At 43.4% G+C, this 20466-nt stretch overlaps 1 protein-coding gene across 7 annotated transcripts in view; it reads left to right on the plus strand.

Moving 5' to 3' along the window:
* LOC147661126 (mitogen-activated protein kinase kinase kinase 7-like) overlaps positions 1–20466 on the plus strand; it is a 193124-nt gene that overhangs the window by 125575 nt on the left and 47083 nt on the right. For all 7 annotated transcript variants that reach the window (XM_086951306.1, XM_086951307.1, XM_086951304.1 and 4 more), the window contains one exon: positions 9077–9191. In XM_086951306.1, the coding sequence (XP_086807432.1) occupies positions 9077–9191 (115 nt within the window). The remainder of the gene's footprint in view (positions 1–9076; positions 9192–20466) is intronic.

Here is a 20466-nt window from a genome sequence, read left to right on the forward strand (position 1 = left end):
GCATCAACTAATTTGCGATTACCTAATTGGTAATTGCAGATTAGCGAATAGAAAGCCAAGGGTGCCCATGGGCCTAATGCCCCGCAGAAGCACCCCCAAAATTTAAGTTGTGCACATGTAAAGCACAACATATTACATGGAAAAATATTTTTGTGTGCATTTTTCTAAATTTGCACATGTTTACCATCAACATGAAGTTGATGATAGTCAGCGTTTCTTAAATGCACAGTTTGTATTTAGAAAAAGGCTTTTACATGTGCATTAAGGATTCGCAAATTGCAATTCCCTATTTGCATTCGCTATTTAGGTAATCGCTCAATTGCACATCAGAAAGGAATATATGATGTTACCCCGCTAACAAACACTCTGCATACCATCACCACGAAATTTTTACAACGCAAATTCAATGACCCCGCAAGTTATGACAACGCAAACTTTTACCACGACTATACCTTTACCACGCATGCCATTACAACTCAAAGGCTTGCGCAGTAAAGGTATACTCATAGTCTAAGTTTTAAAGGTAAGTGAGAGTACCCTGCCCTACCCTACACCCTAATGTAGTACCCCTGCACTACCCTCCCCCCGACACCCAGTCCTCTCCCTACATTTACACTACCCAGTATGACCCTTCCAACACTACCCTAAAACACTACTCTGAACTACACACACACCACTACACTACCCTAAACCCTAAAACACTACCCCCAGCACGACCCCTGACCCCCAGCCTGGTCCCTACACTCAAACACTACCCTGCACGACCGACCAACACTACCCTAAACCCTAAAACACTACCTACACTACACCAACACCACACCACAACACTACCCTAAAACACTACCCCCAGCCCGGTCCCTACACTCAAACACTACCCCCTGACCCTACCCCAAAAACTAGGCTACACTACACAGACACTACCCTATAAAACTACCCCTAGCATGACCCCCGACCCCCAGTCCTGTCCCTACACTCAAACACTACCCTGCATGACTAACCAACACTACTCTAAACTCTAAAACACTACCCCCAGCACGACCCCCCGACCCCCAATCTGTTCCCTACACTCACCCTGCACGACCAACCGACACTACCCTAAACCACTACCCTACCCTACACAAACACCACAACACTACCCTAAACCCTAAAACACTACCCTACACTACACAAACACTACCCTACACTACACAAACACTACCCTAAACCCTAAAAAATTAACCCCCACCCCAGGCCCAATCCCCCCTTACCTCTCTCTCCTCGTTGTTCCTCTCTTCTCCTGGTTCCTGCTTCACGTCTGTCTCTGAGGGGCGGTGCACGTCATTTTGAGGAAACAGAAGAGCCTCTGTTTCCTCACGACGACGTGGATCGTCCGATTTTTTTATTTTTACACGGCATGTGCATGTACCATACTTACCTTTACAACGAATTTAGTTGTAAAGGCATGCATGGTAAATGCACACTCTTTGTAAAAAATGCGGAGTAATGGTATGTGGGGTAGGTGCACTATGCGGAGTAATGGTATGCGGGGTCAAAGTCCTCCTCATAAAAAATTTGGTGTGAATGATAGTTATCTCAGAAAGACTTGCATACATAAGGAAGGGCCATTTTGCATTCGCAAACGGACGAATTTTACGTTTCGCTTCGTTTGCGAACGCAAAATGCTTTCATACATCTGGCCCAGAATATTTAAGTGGTCCCAAAAACTCTAGGGTATTACATAGATCTTGGCGCACTAAATAAGTACATAAGATATTTCACCTAGGGTCCTGAGCATGAGTCACCTCTCTAGTATTATGAAAAACGAAGGGGTTTGAACGATTTGCCGGTGGCCTGCTTCCCAGCTTCATATTAAAATCTCTACCCGACAGAAAGTGGTGGCTCTTGCCTAAGCCGGAAGAATTTTGAACAAGTCATCAATAAGCTCAAACAGGGTATGATACTTTTGATTATTCTTAGGCGAGAAGTTGTCATTCTAGAAATGAATTAGAACCAGATTAAAGTTGCCTGGCATTTTTAAATAAAAAGCCCAGATAAACACACCATTAACTGGTATCTGTGTTATTGAGCTTTGTAATGTAACCTTAAACCATGCTGTCAAACCAGACCTGGCCCTGCTTGCCACTGTCAGTCGTGGGCCACTTAGTGATGATAGTACACCATTTTACGTCATTGAGCTTCTCAGTCAACCTGCTGAAATCCCATTTGACTCCATCACAGAGTCCCACCCGGAGTTGTCTGTGGTGACAGATGAGTCAGTGCTGGGTTAGGAAGGTCACCTGGGAAAGGTGGAAATCAAAGGACTCTATTCTGCGCCTGAGATCTGCTTCCACATCAACGTGCCGGAGTTGTGGGTGATTCGGTTGGCGTTAAAGACCTTCCTGCTGACCATTAAGGTGAGGTTGGTGCCTGTGCTCAAGGGGACAAGATCACTGCCTTGTGGTACTACAAGGCTGGGTGGGGTCCAGTGCCAGGAGACTCTATGCCGAGGTCCACCACCTAGCAGGATATTTTAAATTCCTTAGTGTGTAAACTCAACTGTCGACTCCTAGCAGATCACAAAAGATAGTTATAGCCAGAGGTGGCGTAGGGCATCTGCCAACAATGGGGTGAACTCTGTCTCTTTTCGCCACTCCTGAGAACGTCCAATGTCCACACACTTGCATGCCAGAGTTTCCCCAAAAGGCTCTCCCTTGTAGATGCACTCCGCGTGGACTGGTGAATGGTACTTCTCTATACCTTTCCACTTCTCCCTCTCCTGCCCCAAGTTCTGAAAAAGATCAGAAACGAATGGGCCCAAGTCACCCTTAGTACTCCAGACTGGCCCAGGAGAATGTGGATACCAGGACTTCTTCTGGGCAGGAGCATTTGTCCTCGAATCAGGCCGTCTCTTTGGGAGGACCTTCTGTCACAACAGAAGGGCATAGGGGCAGATGTATCAAGATTCCATTTTGCGAATCCTAAATAGCGATTTTTTTGCGAATCGCTATTTAGAATTCGCAAAATGGAGTGTATGTACAAAATCGCTATTTTTTAGCGATTCCTTATTATTCTTTATTTGCGAATTCGCATTTTGCAAATTCACAAATAAAGAATAATTTCCAATGCATTCCTATGGGCCAGGAGGCCCATAGGAATGATAGTGCAGTAATTCTCAAATTGCGAATTTGCAATTTGCTAATCGCAATTTGAGAATTATTTCAAGGGTGCAGGGGTGTCTCAAAGACACCCTGCTGCACCCCAGAAATTTACATGTGTGTGTATGTGGCACACATACATGCCCTATGGGCATGTCTGTCTGTCACATGCCACCCTCACAAATGCCAAATAGGGCATTTTTAAAAGAAATCGCAAATTACCACCAACTACAAGTTGGTGGTAATTTGCGATTTCTTAACACAAAATCGCATTTTCAAAATGTTTCATACATATCATTTAAGGAATCCCAAAATTTGCGATTCCTTAAATGCTATGGCAAAATAAGGAATCGCAAATTATTGCGATTCCTTAAATTGCGATTTTTTCATACATATGAAAAATGCAAAAAGGCCGTTTGCGAGTCGCAAAGGACAAAATTCTTCGAATTTCGGCCATTGCGAGTCGCAAAAGCTTTGATATATCTGGCCCATAGTCTTGTACCAGGCCAGTGGAACCGTCACCACCATGCGTGAAGACTGAGCAGCAATTGTTAAACTCATTTGACCGTCCTCCTGAAGTCGTTGATGGCAGTCTAGGAGCCAGACACCCTTCAACAAAATGTGCTTATGCCAGGCACTAAAATTTGTTTGCAGCTTAATGCAGTACCCGCCTGACAGACCCATTGCAGGCCAAATGGTCAGATATATTGTTTTATTTTTCTTTTGGCCCAGTAAGGACTTGCTGTTAGCACTGGTAAACGTATATGTCTGTGCTTTTAGCCTTTTAACATTTAACGGACCAGCTGTCCTTGTTTAATTCATCCGTTGTAATGTGTTTCCCTAAAGGTTTGTGCATGTATTTCTACTTAAGACCTTTGTGATGCCACAGTGGGGCTTGAATATGGCTCTCACATCTCTCATATGTGCCCCTTTTGAACCAGTGCACAGTTATCTATTTCACCTACTCACCATAAAATTTGTCTTTCTGGTTGCAATAAAATCTGCACACCAAGTGAGTGAGCTTCTGGCCAGTTCTATCTAGCCTTCATCTAATACCTTTTTTTTAGACAAATTGGTGTTAAACATGCCTGCCTGTTCCTATCGGACAAGACATCACTTCTGACCTACTTTGCTCTATCTCCCTTAAAAGGGAAAAAGAGGCTACATCACTTAGACCTTAAAAGAGCTCTGAGCTTTTACATTGGTCTTATCAGGGAACATCAAGCATATGATCAGCTGTTTGGGGGATTCTCTGATGCAAAGAAGGAGAGACCATGCAGAATCGTATCATGTGACGATGGATAGTGAAGTCCTCTGTATTAAGATCTTGTATGCATTCGCTAAGGAGCAGCCGCTAGAAGGTCTCGGGGCTTATTCCACCAGGGCAAAGGCTGCTACCACTGATTTGGCACATGAAGTGCCTGTCTTGGATATCTATCTAGCAGCTAAGTGGGCATCAGTGCACATGTTCACGAAGTACTACTGCTTTGACAGGTCTGCTGCTATGGGAAGGACGTTTTGTTCCAAGCCATTCCACAGACCCGCCACATAGGGAGGTACTGTTTTGGTATTTGTTCACAAGGTGAGGAATCTACCCTTAGAAATATCCATCTTTCTGGTGGATACTCTCTCTAACTACAGATATCTCACCACCTTCCTTCCTTCCTCCCTGTTATGTGGAACGGTCTCTTTCCATCTTAAATAGTCCTGATTTCAGGGTTTGCACACTGCCTGTTCCTATTCACTGATACTGTCTGCATCTCAGGGCACGGACAAGCTTATGAAAAAAAAATTACGTTGGGACAGGACGCATGGGTGGCGCTTCTATGTGGCTTCACTCGCCCCTTCCAGATCAGAACTGAGTCGCACAATGCCACTTACCGGACAACAAGAGGAGTGCTTTTAGAGTTTTCTAAATCCATTCTGGTACAAATGGGGATATTCACAAGTTGAGGAATCTGCCATTAAATAGCATGTCAACCAGAAAGAGTGTTACTAAAGATAAGTAACTTGTTTGTCAGGAGCAAAAGAAACTGATGGTATAAGATGCTAAATCCTGGGCGTATCATTTTTTCCTGTTTTTTTTTGTGCTTGATCAGACCATGGAATAGGTAGCTGGTGTTTTGGTAGTCCAGGTGATCCTTCATCGATGCAAAGTAGACTTTGTAGTGCTGGCAATTATAAATGCTCATACTCCACTTGGGCTGAGGGAGCTGACCATCACAGATACACAGACTTCACCTAAGCAGATGGAGCGGTTATGTCCGCATGAATGCTTTTTGTTTGTTAACTTTGCACACCATGCTCATCTAAACAACTGCATTTATTCTTCATTATGCTGTAGGATTAGAACCCTCTCCTGGTGACACTGCATGTTCCTATCCAGCACCTCTTAATTGGGTATTTTCAGTTTATATCAAGCTGACACACTCTGGCTCTGGGTTGCTTATGTTCTGGTTCAGGTAGGACCTGGCTTGGCAGTTCAAGCTGGAACAGGATCAAGACTGATTTGCATATAGCCGGGTCCAAACTGAGGTGCCATGGTGTGCAAAATTGCTATGGATTGGGGTGCGGCCTGAGTAATTACCAGTGGCTGAGATTAATTCAGGCATTTCATCCATCACTTTTTGTATTCTTTAGTGTGTCCTCCTATATCCCCTTCTTTCTTCAGTTAAAAATGAGTTGAATGTACTTTCTTTGCTGTTTTTAGCAAAGGGCTGCTGTTTGAGCTAAGTAAAGTTAAGGATACAATTCAAGTAGGTATAATCTACCCATCTATCTGTCCTGTGAAATGAGCCTCCTAGAAAGAGATGTTGGCCACACCACAGATTTCCACCTACTTGCTAGACAAAATGTTTTTTCCAAGAATTCCAACAGTCATATATTATACCAAACGGCAATGTACAGTTCATAATAGTGGTAATGGACAACATAATGGGGGTGGCTATTAGCCCTCTAGAAACGGGTCGCTGCTTAAAAGAAATTGATCCTCTCCTTTTTAAGCCATGCTTAGACACAACTGGATTTCTGCGATTGATTGTTCCAATGGCATCCTTCATTCTGTGAGTACTTCAGGTGCGGCTATCCAATACAAAGATCAAATCTTGAAACGCTGGGAGATTTGCTGCTAGAAACTAGACATTTGTGTCATATACCTCTTCTTAGGGGTGCCCTCAGAGGAGCAAGGGGGCATGTGAAAGTTTCACATTGAATGGAGTGCTTGTGGCAGGTTCCCACTGGCTCTGTGTGCCAACTCGTTATGCAGTCAGTGCGCCAGCTGACGGTGTCTTGCTTCTTTCACCTGCGTCTGTAGTATTGTGTGGATGCAAGACAATATATTCTTGTTGTTATACTTTATTCGATATATTCATGTCATAAAAGTACAAACATTACTAAACATAAAACCAATGTACAAAGTATTACATCCATTTCATCTTAAAAAAGGTTAAAATCTATATACAATTAAAAAGGATAATTACAGAGGACTAAGGTGCATTCTCAATAATATTCATTTATGTGGATGTAGTGGGAGTTTAATTTTTGCTATTACCTAATAGCCTAGGCCGTATGAACCAAGCGCTAGCAAGATACTTTGCAACCCCATAGACAATATACAAGGATGTTGTGTCAGAAGGATACTCAATGCAGTTCTGAAGTCTCTAACACCCATCTCCCTACACACAGGTTTTAACCATCTTGCTCTAGGGTGCTTGTAAGCCTTACAAGCAAACAAAAAGTGAGGTAGAGATTCTTACGTACATGGGCAGCCTGGACAAGTAACATCGTGATCCCTCGCTCCTTTCCACCCCTCTATAAACTTTTTAAGGGGGAGTATACCATATCTCATCTTCAAGAAGAGGGATCTATCTCTTGGAATTTGAATGTAATCCAGAAAGGGCTCTTACTTCCTAGTTGGCTTATGTTCCTGGAATTGGTTAGTCAAAGGCCCCCTCTTTGTGCTTTTTAGATCCTCAGCCTCCACCCACTCCAATATATTTTTTTGACAATTTGTTTGTGGTGGGGACTGGGACACCCAAAATTCCGCCATTCCTAAACTCGCCACCAACTGCCTCAATTTATTGAGCCACTTTATCTTTTTTGAGGCATTCAGGTTAATCAGCTCATCCAACACCAAGGCATATTTTGCCAATTCTGGTGTCCTTCTCAGGCGCACCCAGAACAGCAAGGGGCTGAGGCGTACTATATACGCAATTGATCGTTTGCCCATGTCGTTAAAGAGGGGTTTCAGAGGGGTCGAGTAGGGGAGCGATACTAAGTCTCTCACAAACTTATTCTCAGCTCTTACCAGGTCCATCGTGTTCTCTCCACCCCACAATTCAGAGCCATAAACCGCCGAAGCTAGCGCCTTTCCCTCATAAACTGCGAGGGCCGGGGCTATTGGCCTGCTAATAGACAAGCGCTGATTCCTCAGGATGACTCCGGAAACCCTTTTGAGATTTAGGAGCATTTTTGCTACGTGGGAGTCCCATTTTATGTTATTACTCAACCTGACTCCCAAGTAGTCAAATTCTTCCACCACCTCTAGCGCAGCCCCATTTAAAGTGAGATTAACTTTCCTAGCCTTTTTTTGGGGGGGGATAGCACCATCATCTTCGTTTTGGTGCTGGACAGCTAGCCCTCACTTGTCGCAAAACAAACTAAAGCGATCAAGTAGTTTCTGTTAACCCGATGGCGTTTTGGACATCAGGAGGGTGTCGTCTGCAAAGAGGACGGTAGGTGTTTTCTCCCCGGCCAGGACTGGGGCATCGGCAGGGTCCTCCCTCAAATGGTCTACCACCCCATTGATAAAGAGGGAGAACAATGTCGGAGCCATCACGCAGCCCTGGCGAACACCTCTGTTGACTGGCACCCTCCCTGTTAGCTGGCCTTGGCTCCCCAATGTGCTTGAGGATACGCCAGAATACTAATGAGGAAATATCCTCTTGAGATGTGAAGTATTATAGTCTATGCTGCTTCTGTTATATCTAAGTGCCCGAAGTAAGCAAGAAAAAGGCTTCCTCACCAGTTGGGCACCTGATACACTGTATAATACGGTCCATGGGTCGACACACAACACTGAACTTTCCCATTTTGTCTGACAGCACAGTTTGTTCTTTTAGTTTTTGCCTTTATTTACAATTAAAGCTGGACAGTCTGGTCAAAGTTCATAAAAGTTGCTAATTTGTAACTTTCATTTTCATGAAAGTTTATGCCCATTATTGCAAGAATTAATAATGTTCTGTTCAGCTTTAGTGTTTCTAGAAATTGGTAGAAGCTTGTAGAAAATATTTATTTGCAAAGGTACAATTCTGCCACACTTGTGGATTGTCCACCTGGGGGAAAATCTAAAAAACTAAGTATCAAAGAGGAATTATGCTGCTGGAAATCTACAAATCTGGAGGACGTTGGAGCTCAACGTTGGAGTATGAGACTTGTACTCCAATTTCTGGAAAAATAAGCCAACAGGAGTAGATGGAAGGGTTTCCTTGAGTGCTTTGAGCGTGTTTACGTGGTAAAAGCTTCCCTTTGCATTTTGTCGGCTTGAAGATCTATTAAGCTCAAAAATGACTATATAATCTTTTTAGATTGTATTTCAGGGATTGGGTTGTTTTTGTTTGTTTTGTTGTTTGAGCTGTCTCTGTTTTTTAAACGATTGAAAGTTTCAAGCTTTTTTTCTTTGATGCTAGATAGCAACTTTTTATGTATTGTTCAAAGATACCCTTAGGTTTTGTTTTGTGATATTTTAAAACCGTTTAATACATTAAAAATAAAATTATTTTTATATTAAATATGCCTACCTAAACAATATACTGATATTATTTACATAGTTTACTATGTATATGTACTGTATATAATTTGAATGAAAATAGAATGTAGAAGTAAAGAAAGGTAGACAGCAAAAAATCTCTTCATAGTTGTTACTTTTTTCATTGTTCATGCAGGAAAGCCGAAATAGCAGTAGGTCATCTAGTCCTAGTGTAAGAATGATAACTACCTCAGGGCCAACCTCTGACAAGCCACCTCGCAGTCTTCCATGGGCACCGGATGAATCATCAGGTAAAATATTTCTTGATTACCTGGTTGGATTTTTATTTTTATTTTTACCAGTTCATTGTTCACTCTTGCTGCATAATTTCCCTGCAAACATGTAGCAGTTATTACATTTGGCTTGAGAGAAGCATTTCTACAACATTGAATTCTGCCTCACTCGTGCAATTTGCTTGTCATTCTGCTGAGCATATTAAAATACTCTATGGCAAAAAAAGTATTGTGAGGAGAGAACCAATCTGCATTTAGGAGCCTCTGAAACACCAATAAAATCCTCATCATGTGGTACAGCTTCAGCCTCTTTTCTGCTGACATAAACTGCATATTTCAATGCTGTGCTTCATATAGATTTACTTGTTTGCTATAAATTTAGTTTTGCTATTCATTGTTTTCTTCCTGTCAAGCTTGTCACATTTGTTCAATGTCTTAAATGTGTTCATTTCAAAAGACCTTATTAAGAGGTGCTGTTGGTCAGCTTGCTTTGTGAGAAGTCGCTGCATGTTCACTCTCTCCCTTCACACAGAGTTGATGGCCATTTTTGTCAGGCTTCCTCACAAAAGAATGAGAAAAGAAGGATTTCATGTGATTAGTTCCAACAGATTGTTACTGAAGGTTGAAGTGTTTGTCCTACAAGGGTAAGCTGGTGCCACACAAAATGAAGAATGGACAATTTGTGTTTGCTCTGCTTGGAAGATTGCATAACCTTTTGCTAACTATCATCCTCTAGTTTTTGCTATTGTCTGCTCCTGGACAAGGATTTTTTGAGCAATCTATGTAGTAGTCAGGTGCTCTGTTTTGGCTATTTGTGGTGTTGCGGCAAGGCACCTACCTACATTGGCTTTAATGTAGGCTGCTGCCTAAAGACATCACCCACCAAAGAAGGCTGCAACTGGCCATTTGTGGTGTTAACACTGGCTGGTGTGCCATTCCCCTCAGCGCCTAATCTACATGACCTGCAAAGTCCTTGCAGTCAGCATGGAGAACAGGGTTTTGACAATTGCCCAGCCCTTTATCCCATACCAATAATTTCACAAAGACAGCCCTTAAGTTTATAGTTAATGATGGAAGAAGCCAGTTCGAGCAAGCCAGAGATTCCCCTTTACCTTAGAGTATTTTTGGGACCCCTTACAAAAATACAGGAATGATCAGTTGCAGATTGGCTAGTATTTTGCCATCGTTTCAATGACAAGCGGTTCTGTCGAGTAGACCTATTATTACTTCAAAATACAATACATGAAATACATCAACAGGGTGTCATATCTATAACTAATAATTTTAGATATAACACCCTGTTGATATTGTATATATTGCATACTTTGTCACTTTTTCACTATGCACAAATGTCACTAAACAGTATTTTGTACATGATTTTTTTCATTTGATACAAACAAACAGCTCATAACGGAATGAAGTAATTCTGATAAAGATTGAGCACAGACTTAAAGAGTACTAGTTTTGGTTTTTTCTCCTTGTGTGTGTTGAGAGCAAACATTTTCTATTTCATATATTGTATTTTGAAGTAATAATATGGCTACCCGACAGAACCGCTTTTTCTTCAAACGTCTATATTACCCAGGTTCTGAGGGACACCGGGTTACTCCATTGTTTGAACTAGTGTTTTGCCATCAACATGACTCCCGCCACCTTGCCATCAACATGACTCCTGCCACCTGTCCCTGGAAAAAAGTCTACTTTCAGTCATTTGATGCCCTCACGCAATGTGATCCTTCTAGCTGCACACATCAGGTTTAGATATGTTTATTGCCATTGAGCAGATCTGATTTGTCTATTATATGAAGGCCCATCAAGACAATGATCAAAGTCAATATAGTTTCTCAAGATTACATTGTTTGACTTTTTGATTAAAGCTGACATTTGGTTTGTGTCCAGGCTTTCCACCTATGGCTCTAATGTGGTTTAAAATCAGACCCCCTTGAGGCAGTAAGTCTTCCTCACTATGGATTTGAAGTTTCCTCTGCATGATAGTCACCTCTACAGATTCAGCTGCCCAGGAGCCATGAGGTCCTTGAATTCCATGCTCACTGAGACAACTGAAGATCACTGCCTAGAATGTGGAACTGCAGATACTTTGCTCCCTGCATCTATTGGGTAGCATGCAGTCCTGAATCAAACATTCAAAACCTATAATGAGTAGATCTGCCCTTTCCCATCCATAAAGGAAGGCCTTCCCTCTTTAACACTGCCATTGGGTTTTTATCCATTTGACCACTGCACACCATTCTCGTTCTCAAGCCATTTAAACCTTCCTTCTAGCCCACTGGGACTTTCTCCAAATTGGATTTACCATGTTGCCCAATTCCAAGTTCAGACTTGTTGAATTCTTGAGTTTAGTGGGTACCTCCTGTCCTGTGTGTACCCCTGCTGTTGGAAAATCTTGACCATTACTTCCCTTTTGCGATATGGATATCTGCAGTTTAGTACCCCAGAGGGTGCACAGTACGAGCCACGATGGGTGCTGATGTTCTACATCTGTCCCCGCGCAAGATACTTAAAATATCAGAGACCATTTGGTACCTAAATGGTCTCTAGTTGAACTTCGTTCCAACTATTGGAATCTTGGTAGCAGCACTGAGCTAGACACAGCCTTGTCACCATCCTAAATTCTTCACTATTTTGTTTTGGTGAGAACCTTATTGATTTTGGGCTTGTTGTCAGGGCAACAAAACTATTTTTGTATTGATTTTGTGGAACTCAGATGCTCGTTCTGAGAAAATTGAAATAAAGGGGAAGACTTATCATAGCAAACTTGCTACAGTGTGTTCTTCAGTCTGGCACCTGTCAATTTGACTGAGCAAACATTAGAGTGCACAACTTAAGAATGCTACTGAAAGCCCAGAGCATTCAAAATTCTATTTTAATTCAACCCTCGGGTTAACAATATCTGCAGCACTGCCACGTCTCTTATGACAGGATAAAATCAATGCCCTCCTCCAGCTGATTTAGTCAGACATTGAAAGCATGCTTCTAAGGCTTCAATCAGCCATTATGTTTTCGCATGCCTTGGAATGCTGTAAGAGTATTGGTCTTCTTCCACATGAAGTAATTCATGCATGATATGAGACCATAGAAATCTATTCAAAAGGTGTTTGGTTAAGTTAGTTGTCGAATTGCTGGCTGCCTTTTTTCCCTGTTATTCTTTAAATATTCCATCAATTCTAGAGAAGGGCTGCTCCCAATTTTAAAGCGATGTCCCCTAAAGAGCCCGGAGGGTTTAAACCCTTTGCTGTATGTCACAGGCAAATGCCTGTGATGGACCCTCATCTGGTTTGTCTGTAGTGCCTGGAGCTGAACCACAACTCCATGAACTGCCCTGACTGCTGCACCATGAATCCAAAGGCGACTGGAGCGAAATCTGAAGCTCCTGGCATACCAACAGCAGAGGACTCCACTCTACTCCAGGTCCCGGTCTCGTGGAAGGTCCCTGGCACGCTCTTGCATTTGTTCTCATCTGTCCTCATCGAGGCTCAAGTCTCCGCTGGGTTAGTCCCACAAATAAAAAAATTAAAGAAGTCGAAGCACGCTTGGGTTTCGCTGCGCCAGTCCAGGTCGTTAGACGAAGTGTGGCAATGACGCTGCAAGTGGAGGCCCTGCTCCTGCATTCCATCCGCAAAGCCTAAGCCCACTCCCTGAATTTCCCAGAGCCGGAGCGACCCAACACAACTTAAGGTATTGAAATCCAACAGCTGGATCCCTTTGGGAAGAAGTTTTTCTCTTTTGGAAGCCTTGCACTGTAGTCTGTGAATACTGCATGCCTCTTGGGTCGATATAGCCACACTATGTGGGACTCAGTTGTGCAAGTGCCGACTATGGTCCCAGAAAGGCACAAACCATCCTTAACCAGGTCTTTGCTGATGGCAGGAACACAGCATAGTTCACCATCAGATGCTCCTGGACACAACAGACTCACTGGGCAGGGCTATTGCTTCTCCTGTGGCACTCCGATGCCACTCCTGACAGAGGTTATCTGGCTCTCCGGGGTATTTCCAGGCATCCCTCATGGAAATGCCCTTTAGTGGCACTCTTGTATTCAACAACAAAGCTGATTCAGTGCTTTAGAACTTCAGGGAGAGAAGAGTCACCGCACGGTTGTTGAGGCTTGCCATGGTCCAAAATAACCCTCTCCCTGCTTTTTGCCTCTTCCATGACTATGGCTATGGTAGGGGCTGTCAGCCATGTCCCTTCCAGCAGAAGCACCAAGGCCATAGGCTTCTCATCCTTTTTGTGGCAGCAAATGCAGCTCCAACAAGTCCAGTGGAAGCTAAGGCTACAGATCTGCACAGTCCGCCATCCTGACCCCGGAAGCCACAGTCTCCAAACCCCTTTAGCATGCCCTCACAACAATTCAGACATCCTGTTGGAGACAAGACCAGGCACCAACTGCCCCAGTGGCAAGCCATAACTTCAGACAAGTTAGTGTTCCAGATTGTTCGGTGGAGTTACACCATTCTGTTCTTGGTAACCCTGCCGCCCTTGCCACCATCCTCGGATCGGCAGACGGAGGACCAGCTCCCCTAATTGTGCCAGGAAGTGCAGGCTCTTTTGGCTAAATGCGCCATCGAGAGTGTGCCGGCATCATAAGTAGGTAGTGCTTGCTATTCCTGATACGTTCTGGTGCCAAAAAAGGACTAAAGCCTCCACCATATCCTACATCTATGCCTCCCTCAATGCCTCCTCGACAAAAGATAAATTCAAGATGCTAACACGTATTCAAGTTCTGCCTGTACTGGACCCTAGAAACTTGAGAGTAGTGTTGGCCCTGCTGGATGCATATTTTCATATTCCTATCCTCAGGCACCTGGGCATACCCTACAGTTCACTGTGGGTCAGGAGCATTTCTAGTTCACTGTGCTCCCATTTGGCCTTGCCAATCCCCTTCTAGCGTTTATGAAGGTGGTGATGGTAGTTGCTGCACATCTGCAGATGTCGGTGGTACAAGTCTTCCCCTACATCTACTGGCTGTAGAAGACAGGCTCACCATTGACAGTCATTACCCTCTTCCAGATACTGTGGCCCTTATGCATTCACTGGAATTCACTGTCAAAGTGCCGAAGTCACACTTGACTTCTTCTCAGATGCTTTCTTTTATTTGGATCATTCTGGACACAGGTCAATTCTGCATCTACCTTCCGGAGTGGCGAGTCCAGGACAATCTGGCTACGATCCCTATGTTTGAACCTCAGTCCTGGATTCCTGTGAGACTGACTCTGAGACTTTTGGGTTTCTTGGCCTTCAGCATTTAGTTGGTGAAGTACACCCAATGGCATATGTCGACTCTGCAAAAGGCTCCCTATGGGCAAAGCACAGGGGTAATCTCTCTGACCTGGTTAAGATTTTGTTGGCGATTACGAAAGATCTGCAGTGGTGGTTAACAGACCACGATTGGGTCCGTGGCAGACCCCTTCGCGACCCAGAACTGACAGTGACGATGCGTTGTTTCTTGGATCGATCGGGCAAAAATCAGGGAGAGGTGGAGTTCAGGGGTCTCTGTCTCCAGCCGAGACTCCGCTTCAAATCAGGCTTTAAGAGCTTGTCATTTAAAGCTTTCCTACCTTCCATCAAAGGGAAGCTGGTCCACGTGTTCACAGACAACACTGCCGTCATGTGGCACTGCAACAAGCAGTGCCTAGTGGGGTCACAGACTCTGTGCATACCTGGAGCATAAAGACACTTTCCTGGTCATGCAGTATCTGCAGGATTTCTAAACGGTACATCGGACATACTCAGCCGTCGATGCCTTGAGGACCACACGTGGAATCTTCATCCGTCCGTGACTCAAGGTAGCTTTCAGGACTGGGAAGAACCTTGGCTAGAGCTATTTGCCTCCACCCTGAACGTCTAATGTCAACATTTCTGCATGCTGGAGTTTCCAAAGTGGCTGTCGCTGTGAGACACAATCCGACTAGATTTTAATACAGTACTCCTTCTAGCAGATACCTCTGCTTTCCCGAGTTCTGAAAAACAACATAACTGCCAGAGCAAGTCATGCTGGTGTCTTCGGATTAGGCTAGGAAAGTATGGTATCCAGAACACCTGAGCATGATCATTTGACTGCCGATCAGGCTGCCTTTCAGAAGGATCTACTGTTGCAGCAACAGGGCAAGATCCTGCACCCAAACCTGCACACGCTCCACTTTTATGTGTTGAGATTGAGTGGTGACAGTTGAGAGTATTCAGCCTCTCTCCCGAGATCTGTGACATGATCTTGGCAGCCAGGCAACCATCAACAAAAACTGTATATGCCTGCTATTGGGACAAGTTTGTGTCTTGAAGTGCTAAGAAACACATTATCCACCAATAGGATTATAATTTGGTTTTAACCCTTTTGATGTGTTTTCCCTTGAAACCCATGCCTAGCTTTTACCTCTGAGCTTTGACAATCAAGACATTCTTTTTGGTGGCTATCACTTCGACCAGGCCAGTCAGCTAGCTGCAGGCTTTTTCTTTTCCACCTCCGTACACCAGCTTTTTCCTAGACAAAGTAGTTCTCCAAACCATTGTCTCTTTTCTGCCAAAGGTTGTGATACCCTTCCACTTTTTTAAAAACATTTTTATTGGAGTTCATGGTGCAATAAGGAAATACATAAATAAATAGCCATAAGCAAGGTATAGGAACATCTGATACATATATAAGCAGTTAAATAACACAATATTTTATGTGGGGATAAAAATTATATAGAAGATCGGTTAATAAATATAGCAATACAGTACATTTCAAATTCTTATTCTATCGTCCAGCCATTTCCTAACCGGGGCAAATAATCGTCTTCCCATTTCTCGTTTTTTAACACCTTTAAATTCATAGAGGCCAGACTCAATATTGTAAATGGCCAAGAATCTAGAGATCCGCATCTGAAAAGACGGAGCTGTAACATCCTTCCATCCGGCCGAGATTATGATTCTGAGCACGGCGACCGACATAAAAACCAAAGCAGCCTCGTCATCTGTTAAAACCAATTTAGAATCTGAGCCAAATAACATCAGTGTTGGGGATAGATCGATCTTATGACCTAGCAGCCCCTCCCAGAATGTTGTTATTCCATCCAGGGCGGGGGCCAGTCGCTCACAGGTAAAAAACATATGTAGTAGGTCGGCTTGCCCCTGATTACATCTCGGGCAGGAACCATCATTCCTAACACCCCAAGCAAATAATTTAGCCGGTGTATGGTACAGATTAAAAACTGTTTTAAAATGTTGTGCTCGTAAGTTGGACGCCCGAAAAATCTTTTTATTCAAGCTTAATGCTAAGTCCAAATCTACATCCGGGTTTCCCAATTTAGTTGCCCAGTCACTTTCTACTTTTCCTACATCGTCCTGTAATCTGGACACCAGCATGTTGTAAACATCTTTTATCTTCCTACACCTTCTTCTTATACCCTCAACCACAGGAAAGTCTACGAGGGGTTTGAGCTTTGGCCTACAAGCCTGTAAGATACCGGAGATTTGACCATATATAAGCCATTGATTTGAATGGAGGCCATATCTCCTTTGCATGTCCTCAAACCCGCTTATCTTATCTCCTACCATTAGGTCTCCAATAGTCTTAACCCCTAAACCCTTCCAGACTTGTAGGATCCCATCATTACTTAAGTGAGGAAAAAGGCTAGAATTTACCAAGAGGAGAGAAGGGTTGACTTTAGGGATATGAAAAAATTTTAAGATTGATTTCCATACTTGCCATGCACCTAGCAGGAGCTTAAATCGTGCCTTCCTATAGAACCTATATTCCAGTTCCGTCAGCAGTAGACCAGTAGCTTTCCCCCCCATCAGTAGTTTGAAGATGGGAGGGGGACCCTGGTTGTCTGTAATAGTTGCATCAGTGTCGCATTGAAACAGGATTGACATCTGGATTAGGAGACAGGTCCAGTGATACAATCTCAGGTTCGGAAGTGCCATCCCATCCCTTTCCCACGGAAGGGACATAAGGGTCGTTGAACGTCTAACCTTACCGTACTGCCATATGAACCTGATAAAGACAGACTCTAATTGCTTCAGAATTTTCTCCTCAATATATAGGGGAATGGCTCTAAATAGATAAAGCACCCTTGGAAACATCGCCATTTTTACGACATTTACTCTCCCGACCAGCGAAAGATGAAGGGCATCCATCCTTTTCAGTTCTAACTCTATGGATTTAATGAGGGGGGGTAATTCTCTTCCACTATCTTACCTCCTGTAGCATTTATCTTAACCCCTAAATATACCGCAGAATCAACATACCTTGGGTCGGGTCTTGGTATGTTCCTAGAGCAGATTATCTGGGTTTTAGATTCATTCAGAAGATATCCAGAACCTTGACCGAAAAGTTTAGCCATCTGTACCAGTTCTGGGAGTGCCTGCTGCGGGTCTGTTGTAGTAATCGCCAGATCATCAGCGTAAGCTAAGATCTTGTTTTCGTAGCTATTATAAATCACTGGAGATATTCTAGGGCACTCTAAAATCTTCTGAATGAGCGGATCAATGTATAGAGCGAATAGTATGGGGGAGCAGGGACAACCCTGCTGTGTCCCTCTACTTATCTTAAACTTATCTGATTTCTCTCCCATTGCTGTAAATGTTGCTTCTGGGTCTATATACATAGCTTTGATAGCCCTAACAATATTTGGACCCAAACCTCTCCCGGCCAGAATGCTCCAGAGGAAGCTCCACTCCACCCGATCAAAAGCTTTTTCTGCGTCGAGCAGGATCATGGCCATCCCTCCCCCCACAGCTTCCTGGGCATCAAACAAAGTTATTGCTCTAGATGTGTGATCTGTCGTACCACGCCCAGGAACAAAACCGTGTTGCCATGGAGAGACCAGACCGCCTATGATCCTGCCCAACCTCTTCGCCCCAGATCCTTGAATATAACTTGGTATCGGCATTTATTAAGGATATAGGTCGATATGACCCCCGATTCTCTGCTGGTTTGCCTTTCTTATGAAAGACTATAATGTTAGTTTCTTTCCATGAATCGGGGACCACCCCAGAGTACAGTTTCCCATTAAAAAGATCTACTAAAAGAGGAGCGATCTCTTTTTCAATAGCTTTGTAAACCTCCGAGGGGAGACAATCAGGACCAGATGCTTTCCCTGGCGCTAATTCTCGCAGGGCAGATAAGACTTCCTCAGACGTAATATCCTTATCAAGTGCTTTTCTTGGTGTATCATCCAAACACGGTCCTCTGTCAATACATCTCTCCTCCTGATCATTATTAAAAGGATCCTTCTCATATAATTTCTGATAGTATTTTTTTAATACCACTAGGATATCTTTTATCTCTGTATATGTTATCCCTTCCTCTTCTATACATGGAATCGCATTCTTTGTTTTTTCCTGTCTGATCTGGAGTGCAAGTGCTCTATCAGCTTGCTCTCCCGTTTCATACCTCTTTGCCCTTGATGATTGGTACTCCCCTATTGCTTTCTGTGTAACCTCGTTCTGCAGTGCCGCTTTTACTGCCAACAGAACTCCCGGACTAGCCTCAGTATTACTGCCAGTAGCAATATCCTTTATATGTTGTTCTTCCACCTCAACTAATTTGACCATTAGTCTCTCTACTTCGCTTCTATCTTCTTTTCTAAGCCTGGCAGCACAGCTGATTGTTTCTCCTCTTAGAGCGGCTTTGAAAGCCTCCCAGACCCCATTTCGCGATGTGCTATATCTATTTGCCGCAAAAAATTCACCAGCCCATTTATTCAAATAATCCACGAATCTGCTATCTGCTAACAGCCTTCTTTCAAAGGTCCAGTTTGTTTTAGACCGTTCTAGCCCTCCCATATCGTAGTTTAGCAGCAAGGGGTTGTGATCTGAAATGACCCTTGGGAGTCTACTTATCTTAACTTTTTCAGATTCCAAAACAGAGACAAAAAGTAGTCCAATCTTGAATATCTCTGGGCTGGATTTGAAAAGTAAGTATAACCTAGATTTGAAGGTTCTTTAACTCTCCATAGATCCTGAAGCCCATGAGAAGCTAACATAGATTGAACCGCCTTAAAGACTTTAGGTTTTCTTCCCTGATACGATGTGCCCATCCCCCATTCAGATGAGATATTTAAATCTCCCGTAAACACCAGAGGAGAGGGCCAATTTGCAAGCTCTATTTCTAGGAAATCGTAAATTTCGGGATCGTCCTCATTAGAACCATACACCGTACAGATAGTTAGACCCAGCTCCATCTCAATAATCACCCATCTTCCATTACTATCTACTTTCACCTTTTTCGCTTTCCCTAAACTTTTTCTTCCTAGAATGGCAACCCCTCCGATTGTTGATGTTTGAGTTGTACAGGCTAATAGTTCAAATCCATTTATACAAAGCAAATTTCTCTTAGACCAAGGGAGGTGGGTCTCTTGTAAGCAGAGAAGATCTATTCTGTTATGTTTTACTACATATGCTAATTTCTGCCTTTTCCTCTAATCATTTAATCCCCCCACATTCATTGTACATATATTAATGCGTTTCATCACTTAGTGTTACAACCTGTATCAAAAATCCTTACAAAGATCATTTTCCTTGCTTGCCTCCGTTGACCTTTACCTATTCTGCACCATTCCTTCCTTTTTCCATTTTTTTTGTTTTCTTCTCACCCACCCTTCCCCCCTCCCCTCTTACACCTCCACCCCACAACCAGTCCCTAAGGCATCCTGGGACCAAGGGGCCCCAGGTATGGACGATCGAGTGATCCTAGTATCACCGCCTGCTTGATCGCCTGAGAATTTTTATTTTCCCTTATTCTTTAGCCATATAGCGTTTCAGATGGTTAGCTTTAGTATTTCCCCTCCTATGTTCTTAGTTCAGAGAGTTCATGCAAGTAAGCTTCAGCTTGGATATTGCTTGTGAAGTTCTTTGTCTTTCCTTTGTAGAGTACTCTCAGGCGCGCTGGATTCAGCAAAAAAACGGTTGCTCCAATTTTCTCAAATGGGGCAAAAACTTGTCTCAGCCTCCATCGGCGTTCAACCGTTGCGTGTGCAAAATCTGGACGGGCAAAGAAGTTATTTCCTTGAAATTCTTTCCTGCTCGTTGGTGTAGCCAGGTCGTAAATTGTTTCTCTTAAAAGAAAGTTTCCGAAGCAAACCAGAATGGCTCTTGGGTACTATTTTTCTTTAATAGGACTTTTGGGGAGTGTCAGAGGGAAGCTATGAGCACGTTGTACTTCTCGTTCCAATTCCCATTTTGATAGTTCGGGCATGGAGGACTTACAATATAGCCCTTGACATCACTTCCTTCTGCCCCTTCTGCGATTCCCAAAAATTGAAAATTGTTTCTTCTTCCCCGATTTTCAAGG

Source organism: Lissotriton vulgaris, unplaced genomic scaffold, assembly GCF_964263255.1.
Source record: "Lissotriton vulgaris unplaced genomic scaffold, aLisVul1.2 SCAFFOLD_2192, whole genome shotgun sequence".
Taxonomy (NCBI): domain Eukaryota; kingdom Metazoa; phylum Chordata; class Amphibia; order Caudata; family Salamandridae; genus Lissotriton; species Lissotriton vulgaris.